The sequence below is a fragment of the Rhipicephalus sanguineus genome, unplaced genomic scaffold (assembly GCF_013339695.2).
Source record: "Rhipicephalus sanguineus isolate Rsan-2018 unplaced genomic scaffold, BIME_Rsan_1.4 Seq1095, whole genome shotgun sequence".
NCBI classification, from domain to species: Eukaryota; Metazoa; Arthropoda; class Arachnida; order Ixodida; family Ixodidae; genus Rhipicephalus; species Rhipicephalus sanguineus.
Window position 1 is genome coordinate 1 of NW_023614312.1, and position 17,946 is coordinate 17,946.

The window sequence follows — 17,946 nt, forward strand, 5'->3', positions numbered from 1 at the left end:
TGGCGTCGTCAGCGCAGCCACAAGGTATTGTACAAGAGCATTGCGGGACCTTAAGAGCTCGCTATTTTGTGTTTATTTACTCACTAGCTGCCAATCAGGGTGGCATATCAAACACACTGATCTTATTGTTCTCGCAGCACGATATCCTCTATTATCAATTCTCAAGCCGCTGTGTGCTACATGGACGTTGTCTCTATGTTCGTCAAACTCGAAGATCATACGGCCAGCCACTTCACAAAGGGACTAGGTACGTTGATGGTTCTGAACTTTTTTTTTTCTTGTTATTCTGTGCCTTTCGGGCATACTTCCAAATAAAGTGCGGCCAATCAAGATCGTCGAAAGATGTCCGCCTCCCACGCTATTCAGCGACTTGTACTTGTAGCACGATGTTTTCGTACGCTGCAGATATAACCTAAAGAAAAAACTTTCGCTTCTCAGATAAAGGGCGCTGACCACTGTATGTTAGGATGTTTCTCCACTGGAAACTCCACGTAGGTTAAATGAGATGGTGGGAACTGCTTGACAGTATCTGCTTTAACTTGGTGAAAATGGTATCAGACGCTTACTGCGCTTAATAGTTTTAGTTTCAAGTTCACGAGGTTATATTTTACAACTCATGGCTAGTTCAGGCTCCTCTTGTGTCCAGCACTTGTCCCACCTTCTTTATGGTGTCAATGTTGCTGATTTTTTTTTCGCGGCTCAAAGTGTGGTTAGGTTTCATGTACGTTTATGATTTCCAGCCAGACTCACTGCAAGTTGTTTGATACACTTCATCGACAAAGTAGTTCGCCGCGTCTCTCGACAAAACGTAGAACACTCAAGAACAATCCAAATGTTGGTAAAACCCTAAATGAGGGAATGATGACAGCTAATTGACAGCGCATCTGCACGGCATGTTGGTACCTTATGACAACTACTTGGTGAAAATACAGTACATGCATCATCTGCAAGTATACTTTCTCCCGTTGAATAAATACATAGATAAATTAATTTATGGGTTTCACGGGCTAAAACCTCGATATGATTATGAGGCACGTCGTAGTGGAGGGCTCCTCCTCCGAATTTATTGCAACCCCCTGACGCTCCTTCACGTACACCTAAATCTAAGTACACGAGGTGTCCTTCCTACTTACCCCCGTCAAAATGAATCGAACCCGCGACCCCGAACTTAGCAGCGCGACACCTCTGCCTGCTAAGCTACCTCAGCTGGTTGTCCAAAATAAAGACAGGTTGACGCCTTCTGCTTCTGCCTCTTTCTTTGTTTGTTGTGGGTCTTATTTACTCATTGTAGCAGGTACCGACAAGCCCCGCAACAAAGGTTATAATTCGTGCCTGTTGGTCTTCCATTAGAATGCACAAAGTTGCGCGATTGGGACACGGACAGAAGGGAGACGCGATTAGACACACGAAGCTCAAACCCACAAGTTTTCCTTCGAAAACTGCGCGACCTTTTATGATCCTGCTAATAACACAACTACATGCTAACATACTCGTGCAGGGGTCTCAGACTCGCCTTAGTGAGTGGGCCGTAGTCATGAAATTTAATGGTGCAAGTCCCGCAACAGTGAAGGCAGGAGCGGGGGTTTGGCTAGTTTGCAAAAAATGTCTGCTAACATTACCATTTGAAAAGTGACCTCTCCGATCTCTTATATATGGGTCATTTCCGGAGGGAATCAGGTGTCAGGATTCAAACAGCGTATCGATACCGATCTCCATACATAATGACTGAAATCTGTGCTCTTGAATCTGGATTCTGAACTACAGGTTTTGTTTCATGGTTATGTTTTGACACATGTTGACCGCATGGGATGGTTCAAGAACGAAATGCCTGAGGCCAGTCATGTCTGTAGCCCAGGAAAATACTTACTAAGAAAATGCAAAAAAGCATATGGCACGAAGACAGCCATGTGCGGGCCGAGCAGATAGCGAAAGCAATAAAGTTGTTTCCGCAATAAAGTTGTTTCCATCCATAGCGAAAGGTTCGGGGGCCGTGTGTTTGAGACCCCTGCACTAGTGTGTTGTTAGCATGTGCATGAAAGGTCGCGAAATTTTCGAAATAAAATTGTAAGCTTGCGCTTCGTGTGTGTAACCGTGTCTCGCTTCTGTCCGTCTCTCAATCACGCAACTTTCGACAAAGTGACGTGTCTTCGACATGGCCCGCAATTTCGGACCGTAGCTTCTACCCTGACGTAGAGAAGTCATCGTGGCTGAGCGCTGGCTTCGGAGTTATCCCTTGTTCTACACCTCACAATCGCATCGTGAACGTTCTACTGTGCATACCTCTTTACTGTTTCGATTATCGCACCACGTCATTCGGCAATATTCGCTAAAGCAAGTATATGAAGTTTTCTGGGCTGACGTTTGTCTCGAGCTCACGAAGTCTGCACTAAACTAACAAGCTTGTTTCGCATTGAAGACTCGGCTTGTCGCTATGTGTTGCGGTCCGCGTATTACTAACGTACTCACTTCTTGCTGCAGCATTTCTTTTCGGAATCCTCATGACCATCTACTCAATGATTGTGCCCTACTTGGGATCAGCAGTTCGGGTGAGTACGGAGCATGCGCCTAAGATACGAGGGAGGAGCAGCGGAAATGTTCATGTGTCCTTTTTTTGTTCTCTCACCAGGTGGTTGTTGTGATGCACAATGGAGCTTCCGGTCCATTTGTCGGGATGTTTCTCTTGGCGTTCTTATTTCCTTGGGCAAACAGCAAGGTAATGTAAATGCAGTATCTAACGTTAATGTCTACGTGTCCTGGTCAGGATTCATGTTCTTAGTTGTTTGTGTTGCTTTGATCTCTCTTTAATTGCAATCTCTCTTACAGGGTGTGGTTGCAGGCACGCTCCTCACAACGGCTCTGCAGTTCTGGCAAATGTTTGGAAAGATCTATTACGGGATCAGAGCACCCATGATGCCAGTCAGCACGGACTACTGCCCCGCTAACTCAACTATGACAATAGACGCGATGCGTACGTCATCCTCCGCTGCTCACAGGTAAGACTCCTACTATAAAAAAATGTAAAAAAAACATGTTATTCGAGATTCACTCTAACGCTGAAGTTCTAAATGAGGTTAACCTTTGAAAGATTCAAATACGTAGAAGCATATTTTATATTCGCTCCAAACACAGCCGCTCATTCAGTACAAATACCACATTAAGTTCTTCAAATCGGAACATAGGAACTGCACAATTAGCGGCGTATTATGTGCGCTTATGACTTCAAAAGATACCCTCAGAAGAAGCGCGCCTGAAGTGCGAAAGGCAAAAAGCTTTTCATAACTAGGACAGATGAGAGGAGAGCGCCCGTGTTGTGTCCTCTCATCTGTCTTCATTCATTTCGCGCTGTGCAAATATGTCGATGCTAAATCACCAACTAGCCCAAGCTACCATTCTCTCAAGAAGGGGGTAACCACAGGTGCAGGTTTTTCCCTTGTTAGAATCGGAAAATGGAGGGGTATCACCGCTTCTGTGGTGATTCTGTGCATACCGACTTACTGATTCGACATTAGCCCCTTCAAAATCCGCGAATAGCTAATGAAGGCGCAGTTATATGGAGCCCATGAAGTATCTGTTCCTGATTTATTATTGATTTTGTTGCCTTGTTGCTATGTAAGATTCAACGATGCGTTCGCCAGTTGCATAACCCTTGTAAAAAACCAGAGCAAACGCTACTTTAAGAGCACTGATCGTGGAAAGGCGAGGATTTTTTTTTATTCAAATACAGATAATCACTGCCGCTTTACTTGATGAAATAACGATGTGATTATGAAGCACGCTGTTTAATTATTATTTGTTATTAACTTTGTACACCCAGTGCCCGGTACGCTAGTGTTTTCAGATTGTGTCCCAATAGGAATGTGGCCTTTGTATAGGAGGCGTTGTATTCACTAGACTTCTATGTCACTGGCGGCACACGTCCGTGGAGTAGATTGCGCTTGATGAAGATGATAACGGATGTGGTTACACGAAATCGGAGGACAATCTGAAGTAACTAGAAAGGCCGCTGGTTGCGACCAACGTGCAAATCGTTGTTCGTCATTCACGAAGAAAGTTAGGTGTTCGCGTGGTAGAAGTTTGGAAACACTTTCGATCGCGGAATACCTCAATTGAGATCACACTCAATCGGAAGCATTAAGCGCTGCTACACGGTCATTTTCAACCAAAATTGCGTCTGTCCTTGGTCATCCCAATCGTGATCCAAGCCGACGCGTCCGTCTTACAGGCGCCTTAGAAAACCAGAAGCTCACAAAGTTGGAGCACGCTTTTCTGAGGTTGCGTTAATGACACGACCATGTATAACATTGTAAACGTTTTAACGCGTTGCATTGACATATTACACCGAGGGTTTCGGTGAAATACATGAGTACATTGGACAGCATCCCAGTGAGAGTAAAGGGCAGACACATTCAGACAGTCCGTGTGTACAAAATGTTGCGTCTCTTCCCGAAGACCTGCAATGTGGCCACGCGGTAGATTTTAAGACATACGAACGCATTCGCCATCGCTACTACTGGCACGGCATGTACATTTTTTTTACGGAAGTTTTTTCAGTGTAGTTCAGTGCTGGACCGCGAACGCTGCAAATCGCCGCCCTTAGGCGTGTCTGACGCCTTACAGCCGCTTCCCTGCCTTGCCAAAGTCCTCGATCGCGTCGGCGTTGACCTCTACGGCCCGATTCCCATGACGTCGGATGACGATCGGGGGATCATATTTGCCGTCGCTACACGCAAAAACTGCTGTTTTACCCAGTGCTACAACGCTAGATGTAGCGCTCTTTCGTTCTACATCACTTTATCCTTCGGCTTGGCCGGTGCACCTCGAGAACTCCAGTGAAAGAAGCCGCGTTCATATCTGCAGTTGTTGAAGGTTTGGGAATGCCACATCATTCATCGAAGGAGGTACAGGTTATGAGTGTACTAACGGGAGCATACGAAGAAAGATATTTGTATTTCCAGCGTTTTCAGGGAACTTTTTTTTACCTGTTTGATATTACTACACGTTCACACCTGCGTAGTGGCACATGGATGCTGCAGTGGTTAACTTTCTTATCTTTTTTTATTGCGATAGCAATTATATGGACAGTATCGGCTGGATTTTGCCGTCGCCGTCTCCGCCGTCATGCACCGTATATGTATAAGTATGTATATCAAAGTCCCAAAGAAAAGTAATGAAAGAAGAATGCTTCCGAAGCGCGGAATCGAACCAGCGACCTCTCGTTCCGCAGCGCGTGGCGCTAACCACTACGCCAGAAAGCGCAGATCCTTCAGGTAGCTAACGGCGAGCGTTATATACACACCCTTTACCGCTGGCAGGACTCAGAGACGGCAGGCGGTTATAAGCGTTTCTTCATTACCGGCGAGATGGCGCGAGGAGCGCGACGGGCGAATTTAAAAGTCGTCGGCGAGCTCGCTCGCTTCTTCTTATATTGCGCAGGGAGAACCTTGCCCTTCCGCTCTCTGCTCGCGCGGTTTTCTCGTGGTGAGGGGAAGAGGGACTTTTCGAGCTTTCACCGCGATGTCCACGCTCATGTTACTGAGCATACGAAAGTCACTCGAGCTCAAGGGACGCCGCTAAACGAACAAACAGAAGATGAGCGCGAACTATCAAGTGTCACAGCTCGACACTTGAAGTACGCTAGTTTCCTTCGTTGCTCCGGCCGCCTTTGCAACAGGAGCGCTGTTCAAACTGAGAGTATCCATTGGCGAGCCTCACTTCGTACAGCATTAGTTTCTTGTTATCGCATTCATTGCTTCGCCCTTGCGGCGAAACTGTGACATTTTTGTTATTACTGGCGTAATATGATACAACGAGATGTTGACACAGAAACAGGCGCTGGATACTCCTTGCCTTTGAGCTAGTAGAACATAAATACAAGGTGCAGAGTAATATATCAAATAACCTTATAGAAGTAACCAGGACGTTTAAAAAATGTTTCGGACACATAACAAGTTTGGTATCACACCTTTCTTTATCTCATAACTACCTCTCTTTATCTATTTGCACTTGCGCACACTTCATATGATGATATTTATGAAACAGTGATAGCTATTTTTTTTCAACCTTTACTGATGGAATGCCCTCTGCATTTAGATGGTTGTGAGGACGCTGCTGCATTGTATCGAAATGCGCCAAAGGGTTTCCTCAACTGCATCTCTTTTGTTGCAGCAATGCCGATGTGTTCCCGTTGTACCGTTTCTCGTCGAACTGGGGTGTCTTGGCTTCTGCGGGACTCACAATACTCATCGGCCTGGTCGTCAGCCTTCTCACAGGTTGGTAGACTCTCTTAGCGCGAGAGAAATTCGGGATGGTTCTGTGCCCGTACACAACCGAATATGCACGCCAGAATTCGAAGTTTCGAACACTTCTGTGATGACGTTTCCGTTGTATTCTGCCCACACTCTCACTTCCAGTCCACTTGCTGAGAAATAAGCAAACTAATGGCTAGTGTCAGAGCTCGTTGTCATGGAACGGCGCGCACGCACACGTACGCACACACACGCGAGCACACACACACGCAAAGAGGTTTTGCGTTGCCGCGCCTGTGGTAGTGACGTCACCGTGTAAGCACGCTATTTTTAAGCCATATCTATGGGTGGTGCCCATTTAACACCTATACGACCTTATCACCCACATGGCAGTGTTGTAGGCCGGATATGGCGTTGTAACTTGCGGATGTGAGACATCGTGGGAGGGGATGCGAGCGTCACAGTTGGATGGCCACATTTGCACACTCGTTCGCGTTTTAGTTACGTCATTCTCATTCCCAGAAAACAAACCGGATATTAAGCGCACCTTTGCTACGCTGATTAAACGCCTACGGTAAGGACGAAAGATGCCCTAAATCTCATCTTCGCACGGGGTCTCGAAGACCTCAAAGTGTTTAAATGTGTATCCTACTTCAACGTCCACCGTCCCGTGCTTTCACTCGTGGAGGCAACGAATGGCGATGACATGCAAGTTCAAATATCATTGATATGACCAGTGCTGCTTACCTTGTATGAGGTGTGACGTTGCAGTAAACAAACACGTGTGTCTGCAGAATCAGTAGTGTTCGTGCGTGCGTAGTGCTCAAAATGCATAAACTGTCGCAATCATCGTTAGATAGTTTCTGCCACTTTCTTTTTTCTATCGATTCTACTTTTTTTTTCTTGTAGCCACAAACGTGCAATAGCGGCTACAACGTAATCATGGCATCCTGCCAGCCTTTAAGGGAGGCCAAGGTTAGATTATAATGCAGAAGTAATAACTCTGATACGGATCAGCCGCGTATTGAGACCGCCTGAGCGCGGTAGTGAGAAAGACGAAGAGGAAAATGTGCGGTTGCCTCTTCGTCCATCGACATGCTGGTTGCGTTTAAGCAAGTGTAAATATTGCCACACACGCTCCTTTCTTTCTATGTTTTAGGTTACCGGCCCATTGCACGTGTAGCTGCTGCCTTGCGCAAATTGCGCCAGCATGTCTGGGAACACTCGAGATTATTTTAGGATCATCTGTTAGGCTTGAGTGCGCAAACGCGAACGGCTGAGTTTATTCTCGAACTGACAGCGATAGGCATCGAATGTTCGATACCGCATGTATAAACGCCTACGCGCCTTGCCATGGTTCAGATTATCAACGGCCGACGCTCTGTTCGTTGATATCAGAGTACAGCGTGTATTGCTTGCTGTAGTTTGAGTTTCCGTTTCCAGGCCACAAGTTCGGCCAGATGAAGAGTTTAATCTTGGACACGCCGGCTGCTGCCTTTGTCAACGTCCCGACCCCGTGACAGTATGCTTGAGTTACACGTAACAATAGACACAACGGCCCTAGAAGATATTTTTACGCGCTTCTAAAAACGGCAGAAGTTCAGGGAAAGATGTAAGCTTGAGGAGATGAAAAATCCGTGAACACGGGGTGTCGCTGCAGCCGACGTTTCGACAAGCAGACTCGTCTTCTTCACTTGTTTTGGTGACTTGTTTGGGTTGGATGAGGGAGTACGAAGCATATACATACACGCGCTAAGGAAAGCAGTTGCCCCTTCCTCCACTTCTGTTTGGATTGGAGGAGAGGTACGAAGCGTATGATACACGCCCTAAGGAAAGAAGTTGCAGCCTTGAAGAAGACACGTCCGCTTGTCGAAACGTCGGCTCCAGCGACACCCCGTGTTCACGAATTTTTCACTTTACGCGCAGTGACTTGTACTTAGATGCTTCACTTCCAATTTCCATTTGCCGAGCGTTCCTAATTATCAAACGCCAACGTGATTTTTGAAGTAAATAGCACTGTCCGCAAGCGCGATGGAAAATTTAATAGCGGGAAGGGTATTCACAAAACAAGTTGTTACGTTAACTCTGCTCTTTTAAGATAAAATTTCAGCCAATCCTGATGCCAAGCATGTTAGTGGCGGCCTATGACAAACCACAAATTAAGAGATAAGGTATCAAAAAGGGGAAAAAAAGATTGAAAAAAACTGGCCGAATTCGTAAGGCGTTTCATTTGTAAGTCCTTATTGCGCCATTGGCCAGACACCTTCGCTGAAAGTATGTCCAGTAGCAGCATTGGCTGAGACTTCCTCTTACGAAGATTTTTCTTTCAGTCTTCCTTTGGAAGGGGGGGTGGGTGCGATGCCTTTTCAGAGGGGGGCAATGCCACGCTCGCTTCTTCTTTTATTTTGATGTATTCGGGTTTGACCAGCAAGGGCGGTTATCAACGCTCGACGCTGACCGCGCCGCAGTATTCGAGAAGCTTCGCGAGTGTAGTAAATCGTTTTGTTAAGATTGCACGCAGGACGCGAATAGTCTAGATTATTCCAGTGCTTGCACGACAACCAGTGATAAGACTGGAAAGTTCGATGTGTGAATAAAAGACGGCGCATCCCGCCATGAGCAGTTGATCGACGGTCGACGCTCTGTTCGCCCCTATCAGTGTATTGCTGTAGCTTGACTTTCAGTTTCCCGGCCACAAGTTCGGCCAAATAACAGTTTCATCTCGGACGTGCTGACTGCTGTCTTCGTCGACGTCACGACCACGTGACAATATCTTAGGTTTTGGCAGAATCCTTCAATAATTTACTGGTCATGAAGCTTCGCCGTAACTCTGTGGGGGAGCTTTGTGCGCGGCAAGCAGCGGCCGCGGACGGCGCTGCGTCCAGTCTGTTGGCAGCGAAGGCGGCTGCCGGTGTCAGCACGAAATATCGTGGCGAGTAAGCGCGCAGTTTTCACCTCATGTCCTGTATTGCGTGTGACTAGTGTGCTGTGCCTGAAGGTCGGAAAGGGTGCCGCGTACCTGGGTGTCGATCAGGATAAAAGGTAAATGAGGAGAAAGTGTCGATGTTCTGGCTTCCTAGAGACAGCGAACGGCGGGAAAAGTGGAAGCGCGCCTTAACACGACAAGAACTGGTGGTTTCACAATTGGCTCCCCGCATGTGCGTGTCTGCGAAAGGCACTTCGATGAGAGTGGCATTGTTCGCGTGGACCAGTGGCTAGTCGGAGGTGTCGCTGTGACGTCGCAGCGCGAAGTTCCGAAACTTTTGCCGGACGCTGTTCCGTGCAGTTTCGACGGCCTCCCGGCGTATTTGTCGAGTACCAAAAAAAGTCCATAGCTCGCCCGCATGCACAGCAACAACGTGAAATGTACACACAAGGTATGTGCTGTGCATTTGTATTAGAGCAAAGATCTGAACTAAATAAAAGTATTGGTTGCGAGTGCTGGTCTCATAGGATATGAATTTGGGTGGCATAAACAATTCCTAACCCTCGTGTAAAACTCTGGTTCTGACACACCTGTAGATGTAATCAGCACCTGATGAAGACCGAGGCGCTTACGAATACCGGAAACAAATAAAAATACTTTAATAGAAGTCGGAACTGAAGAGCGGAACAAACGTACGGAGTGCCTTATATTTCGCCCAAGACGACTCGAAGGCGAAAGCCATCTTCTTTTTCTTCAGTCGATGTACTCATCCTCCCCTGCCCCCTCCGAAATCTGCCTGCGCCTAAGGTGGTTTTGCACTGCCTCCAGGATTGGAGGCGTTGCAAGCATGCGAAACCTCGCCTGTTTTTGTACTGCCTCCGTGATCGGCCCTATGATCACGGAGGCAATGCAAGTTGACGATGTAATGTGGTGATTCATTGTGTGACGTCACGTTATGCGACGTCATGGCGATGTGACATTTTTCATTATCTGTGACGTATGATGACGTCGTATGGTGACGCCATCACATGATTTTTGCATAACTCGAGTTGACGCCGCCGACGCGGGGCTCCGACGCCGCCTGCGCCGACGGCCAATTTTCGCGGTTGATGAGGCATCTAAGGCTTCCGCCTTAAAAACAGTAAAGATGACCTGTGAAAACTACACAGCATGCATGAGCAACCGAACTTCAAGCGTGGCACGGCGCCGCAGTGATAAATCAAAGCAAATAAAGCACGAATCCAGAAAAAACTACGAAGTATCCTTGGTCCTTGTCCTGTCAATGCTCAATTCAAAGGACTGATTCATTCAAACTGACTGTTGGTTCGATAAATGCGAGGCTATGTTGAGATTCTTGTATACAAACACCAGGTGTATATATAGACTGAAAGATTTGATATGCGCGGTCGAGAGTTGCAACCACTGCGCTTCCGCGACGCATCAAGATCCGCCAGAGTCCTTGAGGGCTCGGGATCATCCACATCTTTCCACTAGACATTCTAGGAAAAGAAGAAAGACGATTTATAGCGGTAGTATATCGCACACGGAAGCAGCATGCGTTTGTTGCCGTCGAATTTCGAGCTCCAAGGCCTCATTCTACGCTAAATTGCACTGCATTAGAGCGTTCCATAATTTGCTTGAAGGTAATATCACTCTGCATATAATCAACTTTCACGGGTCATTTAATCACGTTTTTCAGTTCGGACGCGTGCTGCAGCGCCGGCGCCGTTCCGATGCCCTCACACGGGCGATGGCACCCCTAGCGCCTGCCCTGTCGCTATATGAAATTCGCGGAAGCTTCATGACCAGTAAAAGTATTGAAGTACTCTGGTTTTGGTACTAACTGCGACTCAGGAATTTAAATGCTCAGGCTTCGTCATCACGCAAGAAGTGATTGCGAAATGACTACGATATATGCTTCAATGCCATTATTCCAGCAACTGTGATCTTGAGCATAGTCGTGCCATACTCATTTCATTAGGCCATATTCGTTTGTATTGTCGCCACAAGGCTTCTGGTCTTCTTAAGAAATCACGCAAAAGGCGTGAAGACCGTGTCACTGATAGTTTTTACTAGGGTTTGTAACGTCTGTGTTGCTTCAGTGCGTACGCAATATTAGAATATGACGTTCGTACCCAAGTGGTTAGCGTATGACGTATGCGCAGCGGCACCAAGCGCTAACGCCAAGCTCTGCGTATCCTATTCTAAAGCTGCCTATTTTTGCAACAGCGCAAGAAACTTCGTTATCCTGCAACAAACCATTGCTAAATTCAGTAATTTATGGTTGAATCTCAGCAATTGTGATTTTCGAGGAATAATGCAGTATCTATTTAGATTTTCGCCAAAAATGTTTTCATATATTCTGTGATTTCAATACAGACGTCGCCGTTGTTTTCGCACAAGCGTGGCTACTTTTGGATATATATTTACTGCCCTTGACTCAGTTGCTACTTTGGCTAGTTTTTCCAACTTTCTGGCTATTTTGTCTTTTCGACATGGCAACCCTGCATTTGTGCGCGTTTCATGATATCGTCGGGAACTCCGGGCTTGGAAAATTATTGAGGTGTTGGTTCCTTGCGAATTTCCTTTGGCCTTCACAACTCACGGTAGCATGCACAGCCGTGGCTCTGTGAGCGACTTAGCCGAACACGCGCCGCTCTCTCTCTTCTCTCTCTTTCTCTCTCTCGCGGAATTCTCCCAAAGACTCGGCAAACAACGAGAAGTTAATACCGGGAATTACTGAAAATGCGGCTTATGATGAGAAACAAGTACCGCCTTTGTGAATGCAAAATTCATCCAAAGGCGGCGAAATAAATGGCGTCGCATCGGATCGGGCAGGCCGCGATGGTAGTTGTAGCTTCAACGAAGAATCAAGTTCATGCAATTAACGCAGGTCTGCGTCACCGCATGTAGACTTGATGTGTTGGCTTTATTTCGCATAACATTCCGGTCTATTGCTATCGCATTCATTGCTTCGCCATTGCTACGAAACTGTGAATTGCTTCGCATTTCTATCTGCCCGGACTCCTCACCAGTGTTGGGTACCAAAGAAGATGTTTCTCTTCCGCTTATTGTCATCATTGTTTGCTTACCCCCCCCCCCCCCCATTCATCTAACTTCTCTTGATATCCCTGGAAGTTATGAAAATGTTTATTAATAAATGCATGCAATAATGTCTTCATGTATTTTGAAGGTGATGCTGTGCTTTCACAAGTAGGGCTCATTTTCCATTCCTTGCAACTTTCAGGCGGAAGAGAAGTTAATGAGAAACACACAGTTGACGAGTGATATTTTCGTCTCTTTATGGAGGAAATTGGGCCTGCTTCCCCGATACGAAAAGGTGGGTGGCAAAAAAAACGTCGTTGTGTGCCAGTGGCGCTTAACATAAATGTACTTGGCACTTGTTGCAGGCAAAGATCGCCGAGATTTTACCTATAGATGACGACGACTCAACGTCAGACACGAAGACGACCTTGACTCTACTGGGCAACGAGAGCTTTGTATAGAAACGAAGGATTAGAATTCAACACGACGATTCGCACTCTGTTATGTCACACAGGCCACACATTGGTGATCCTTTCTGCTTTTAACTAGTAACTATTACGCTGGAGTCATGGAGCAAGAAACATTTAGGAGGTGATACCCCCGTCAGTACGGGCGTGCGGGGGCGACCAGCTAATAGTCTTTTAGCAAGTTAAGAAAATACGGTACGCAAATACGATACGGTATTACGGTACCGCTCCTCCTTTCTCGCTCGTTGTGATTTTGCCCTCCTAATTCCAGTGAAGGCACCCCAACACCACAAAACATTTTTCAAAGATGGTTGTGGGCTTGTGACGCCTCATAGTTGCCTCTCAGCCTGCGCATTGTTAACGAGGAACCGTTCGTTCAGGAGATGCACTGTCACTAGAACTGGGAGAGGCCTAAGCATAACGAGCGAGAAAGGAGGAGCGCTACGGTAAGGCCTTACCGTATTTGCGTACCGTATTTCCGTAACATGCTAAAAGACTCTGTTGTCACAAGAATAGTATGCGCCGGCGGGGGCACATCAAGGGGCGGTGCCTTGCGGCGCGAAGCGGCAGCCACGGAAAGCGAAAAAAAAAAAATGTGAAAGGCCGGTCGAGTACTTCCGCACGCGCTCTCTTCGGCGACGTTTTTGAGGAAACGACACCGACGTTGCTGTTGTTAGTCTACCCTTCGCCGTTGACATTACGCTGCTCGGCGAAAGGAATGTGCCGATGCAGAGGAGGTGGGGGAGGAGGCGACCAATGCCAGGCCTCGCTGGGCGCGAGAAGCAGAGGCGCGGTGGCGACGAGGCGACCGTTTATGGTTAAGGGCGTGGGGGGGGGGGGATGTGCGCTGTGCCCCCCCCCCTTTCAGAAGATGGGCAAAAGACTTCTCTTACGCCCGAGGAAGAAGCCGCTTGTCGCGAGCGGCTTCTTTCACAGCGTTGCTTTACTTTTTTTGTCACTTTCTGCGCGTTTAAGCAAGGAGTCCGCGGCGTCGGATCAAGTAACACACGTGGCCGAACACGCTCCGTGTCTGCGTCCGAACGGTAAAAACACACGTGATCTGGTTCCTTGACAATCGAAACGGCAGCAATTTCCTTGTCGGCCGCCAGATGGCGCTAGCACGATGTGGCTCCGGGGAGCGTGACATTATCTGGCCGCCGCAAACAGCGGAGTTTCGACTACTAAACATTTCTTGCTCCATGGCTGGAGTTCAGCACGTTACACGAACGCCTAATACACGTGTCTCCCGCAGAAAGCAACTGGAATAAATGGGGCGGCAACTTCAACTTTGGCACCTCAAACCAACTGATTAGCATTCTTTGCTTCCTTTTGACATATTTGTTTTATATGTGCGAGTTGACGAAGAGGGGAGGAGACGTGAAATTTGTTTAGTGTTTTTCCGAGAAGACAAACACTAGGAGGTGTATTGTCTGCCTCAAGCGCTGCTTCTAAGTGAGTAAAGCAGCAGCAAGCAACGTGTATTCTATTTTGCTTTGATTTGATCGCCATCTGTCTAACTTATAACTGATTGCAACCGCATCGGTGGACATCGATATGCCGATGTAGGACCTCAAATGATTGGGGTGTATAGTCCGCAGCTGCGCACAACGAGTAAAGAATTCTGAATAATGTTACGGCCTCACCAATGCCGAAGATCACACGCACATCTTGTTTTCAAAGCTCATAACCACGTGCGGCGTGCATCTTCAGTCCTCCTCGTATAAAGGTTAGTGATGACATCCCACCTGAGTACACATAGGGAAACAGTCGGAAAAGCTTTCTGTGCCAACCAAGTGGAAACTGCGTTATCTTCAAGAGATGCCGTCATCGCGAGGGCCACGTTCTATGCGGTGCACCGATAAACAAGAACACACGCGACGAAGTACACTGGATCGAGCTGTGCATTTTATATAAGCTGCAAATGGGTGCCATTGTGCTTCTGAAAGCGGCTAAATTAGGAAAATAAAGGTGGACCATGACTGTAGTTAAGTAGACGATGGTCAGAAGCATCGGTCGGCAAAAAATGTGGAATATACTGGACTAAAGTCACTGGAACGCGAAAAGTACCGCGTTCCTTTTCTCTTCGCCGCCGCGCCCTTTCGGCGGCTTCGCCACATAAATGGTCCAGCTCGTTCGCCTCGCTAGTGTTTCCCTGCCGCAGACGCACGGCGCTTTGGAGGGTGATTGTTTTTATAGGCTCAGGAAAGCGTGCAGGAACATTGCGACATCCCGTATCCTTTTGAGACTTCATCGAAAGCCTATCGAGGGATCGAAGAATGCCTGGGTGCTGCGCTTTTGGGTGCAGCAACCAGCGGGAAACGAGCAAGGCCCTCTTTGCCATTCCCAGCGGCAAAAAGGATGCCAAGCGACGGGCTGTGTGGCTGCACAGAATAAGGCGGGAAAATTTTGTTCCCACGACTGATACCCGCCTTTGTGAGGTAAACGCTTCATTGAGAATTCGCGAATGTTCTTCGGGGAATGTTTGCGCCTACCCTGCACTAGTGCAGCTTGTTTCGCGTGGTTGTCGCAGGAGGTTCATGCACAATACCATTGCCAGGCGGCTCTTTATTATGTTTGACGTAAAACTGACGCCTTTGGGCTCACATATAATGATCAGCGCACCATGATAAATGACTGCTACAGATTGGTACTGCCTGACGTGACTGTATGACGAACACAAATAACAGGTGATAGCATGAAAATAATGGCTGATGCTCTCGCAGCCGGTTCGCTTGTTTGATATGCACGAAAATCGGTATTGCGTGACGTGACTGTATGACGAACATAAATACCCTGCGGTAACATGAAAATAATGGTATGCATGTCATGTAAGGCATGATTTACATGCCATGCTCATGATGCTCTCGCAGCCGGTTGGCTTGCTTGATATGCACCAAAATCGGTATTGCGTGACGTGACTGTAATGCGAACGTAAATAACAGGTGGTAACATGAAAATAATAGCACGCATGTCATGTAAGGCATGATTTACATGCCCTGCTCATGATGCTGTCGCGGCCGGTTCGCTTGTTTGATATGCACCAAAATCGGTACTGCGTGACGTGACTGTATGACGAACCTAAATACCCTGCGGTAACATGAAAATAATGGTACGCATGTCATGTAAGGCATGATTTACATGCCATGCTCATGATGCTCTTGCAGCCGGTTCGCTTGCTTGATATGCACCAAAATCGGTATTGTGTGACGTGACTGTATGACGAACGTGAATACCCTGCGGTAACATGAAAATAATGGTACGCATGTCATGTAAATCATGTTTACGTGTCATGTCTGTCATGATTTGCACCTTATAACCAGTCACTTATGTTCGTCATACACTCTGGTCACGCCATACCTATTTTGTTGTGTATCAAGCTATCGAAGCGGCCGCGAGCGCACCATGAGCGTGGCATGTAAATCATGCCATACATGGCATGCATCATATTTTTCATGTTATCACCTGTAATTTGTATTCGTCATACAGTCATGTTATGCCGTACCAAATTTGGTGTACATCCCATTAACGAAGCGGCCAGGACAGCACAAAGTCGGGGGCGGCTAGAGAGATAGATAGATAGATAGATAGATAGATAGATAGATATAGATAGATAGATAGATAGAGATAGATAGATAGATAGATAGATAGATAGATAGATAGATAGATAGATACGTACAAAGTCGCAGAAATTCGCTAAGAAATGCTTCGCATTTAATAAATGCAGACAGCCGAGCGCGTAAATGCCGCGCAGTTCGCATTTATTTATCGCGTTAGTACGCGTGCGTGCGCATCTAGGCAAGCGCTATTTCTTTCCTAATCAGTCAGAGAACAACGGTATGCTTCTCTCGGGGCTGCAAAAGCGCACGCAATGCGTAAAACATGGGTTACTCCACGTGAAATCAACACCGCACCGCCGCCGCTTCGGCCGCGCTGGACCAAATATGGCGGCGCGCAGGACGGTCGCGGTACTTTTCCCGTTCCAGTGACTTTATACTGGACAAGGGTGTCAATGCAGGGTAGTTGGTATTTCATTGCAGTTGCGCCGATTGCAATATAAAGCTATGAAAAGCACCACGTGTCACCTATAACACTGCCACATAGTATCTTTCATAGCTTTATATTTGCAATCGACGCAAAATAAGGTTCAGTTGCGAATGCGCCTCTTTCCTGTCATCTTCTTACCAATTCGTACGCGGCGCTACACCCAAAAACCTGCAAAAATGTGGAGCTCACTCAGACTCACTCATGACATATAGTTTGCCCTTAGAGCTCACTCGGACTCAGACTCACCAAAACTTTCCTCAACTGGGCTCACTCGGACTCAAGCTCACCAAAATATTACTCGCTCGGACTCAGACTCACGGCTCGATCTGAGTCTGAGTGAGTCGACTCATGAGTCCGTTAGCGTATAATCGGCTGTTTTGACCATTGTGGCAATGCTCTTTAACACCAATATCTCGCATATTTGGTGCTTGCTTGACGCCTTTTGATCTCGAACCTTCAAATATGAGTTATCAGTGGTTGCAATCCAGTAAGGACATTTTTATTGAAAGTGGTGACTCATACGAGATATTTTTTTCAATAACTTCTTGTGAAAGAGTTTGCGGGGGGGGGGGAGTCAACCTGCCCCCCCTCCCTCCTTCTATGTAACTCACGCCTCTGATGAATAAACATTGAGCTGGCGTATGAACGCTAGTGCTTTGAAGTATGTGTGAGTCGGCGGGAGTATAAACGTGAGCCGACATAAGGCTGATAATAATGGTGAAGTTGCATAGATAGAACCATAGGTCGGCAAAGAAGTGTGGAGCTCACTCAGACTCACTCAAGAAATATTTTGCGCTTAGGGCTCACTCGGACTCGGATTCACCAAAACTTCCCTCTACCGGACTCCCTCGGACTCAGAATCACTAAAATTTTTCGCAACCGGACTCACTCGGACTCAAGCTCACCAAAATATTGCTCACCCGGACACACTCATACTCAAACTCATGGATCCATCTGAGTCTGAGTGAGTCGACTCATGAGTGAGTTTGCCGACCTATGGTCAGAAGTAGACCATGCTGTCGGTGTAAGTCGGAAAAAATCCAGCGCTCTGATACAGTTGAATTGCCTTTCGAGAATGAATTTTACCGCAACAGCAATAAAAATTTGGAAACTGGGGTTTCGTGCCTTCGTTCGTCCTTAACGTTACGCTAACGACGACTACAGCCGTCAAATCCATCGTCCGGAGACCTTCCTCAGCTTTATCCTTGCCATCGAGTGG

General features: G+C 47.1%; 1 protein-coding gene across 1 annotated transcript; it reads left to right on the top strand.

Moving 5' to 3' along the window:
• Positions 1-140: 140 nt before the first annotated feature.
• On the top strand, positions 141-7,765 carry LOC119376091 (sodium-coupled monocarboxylate transporter 2-like). Its single transcript, XM_037646058.2, has 6 exons — positions 141-247; positions 2,479-2,546; positions 2,627-2,713; positions 2,824-2,993; positions 6,166-6,269; positions 7,689-7,765. Exons 1-6 carry the CDS (start codon positions 181-183, stop codon positions 7,763-7,765), a joined length of 573 nt encoding a protein of 190 aa, XP_037501986.2. The 5' UTR covers positions 141-180.
• Positions 7,766-17,946: the final 10,181 nt, after the last annotated feature.

Coding starts and splice junctions, on each gene's coding strand:
- LOC119376091 (XM_037646058.2), top strand. CDS start 181: ATGGACGTTGTCTCTATGTTCGTCAAACTCGAAGATCATACGGCCAGC. Junction 2,547..2,626: donor ACTTGGGATCAGCAGTTCGG/GTGAGTACGGAG, acceptor TTCTCTCACCAG/GTGGTTGTTGTGATGCACAA. Junction 2,714..2,823: donor TTCCTTGGGCAAACAGCAAG/GTAATGTAAATG, acceptor TCTCTCTTACAG/GGTGTGGTTGCAGGCACGCT.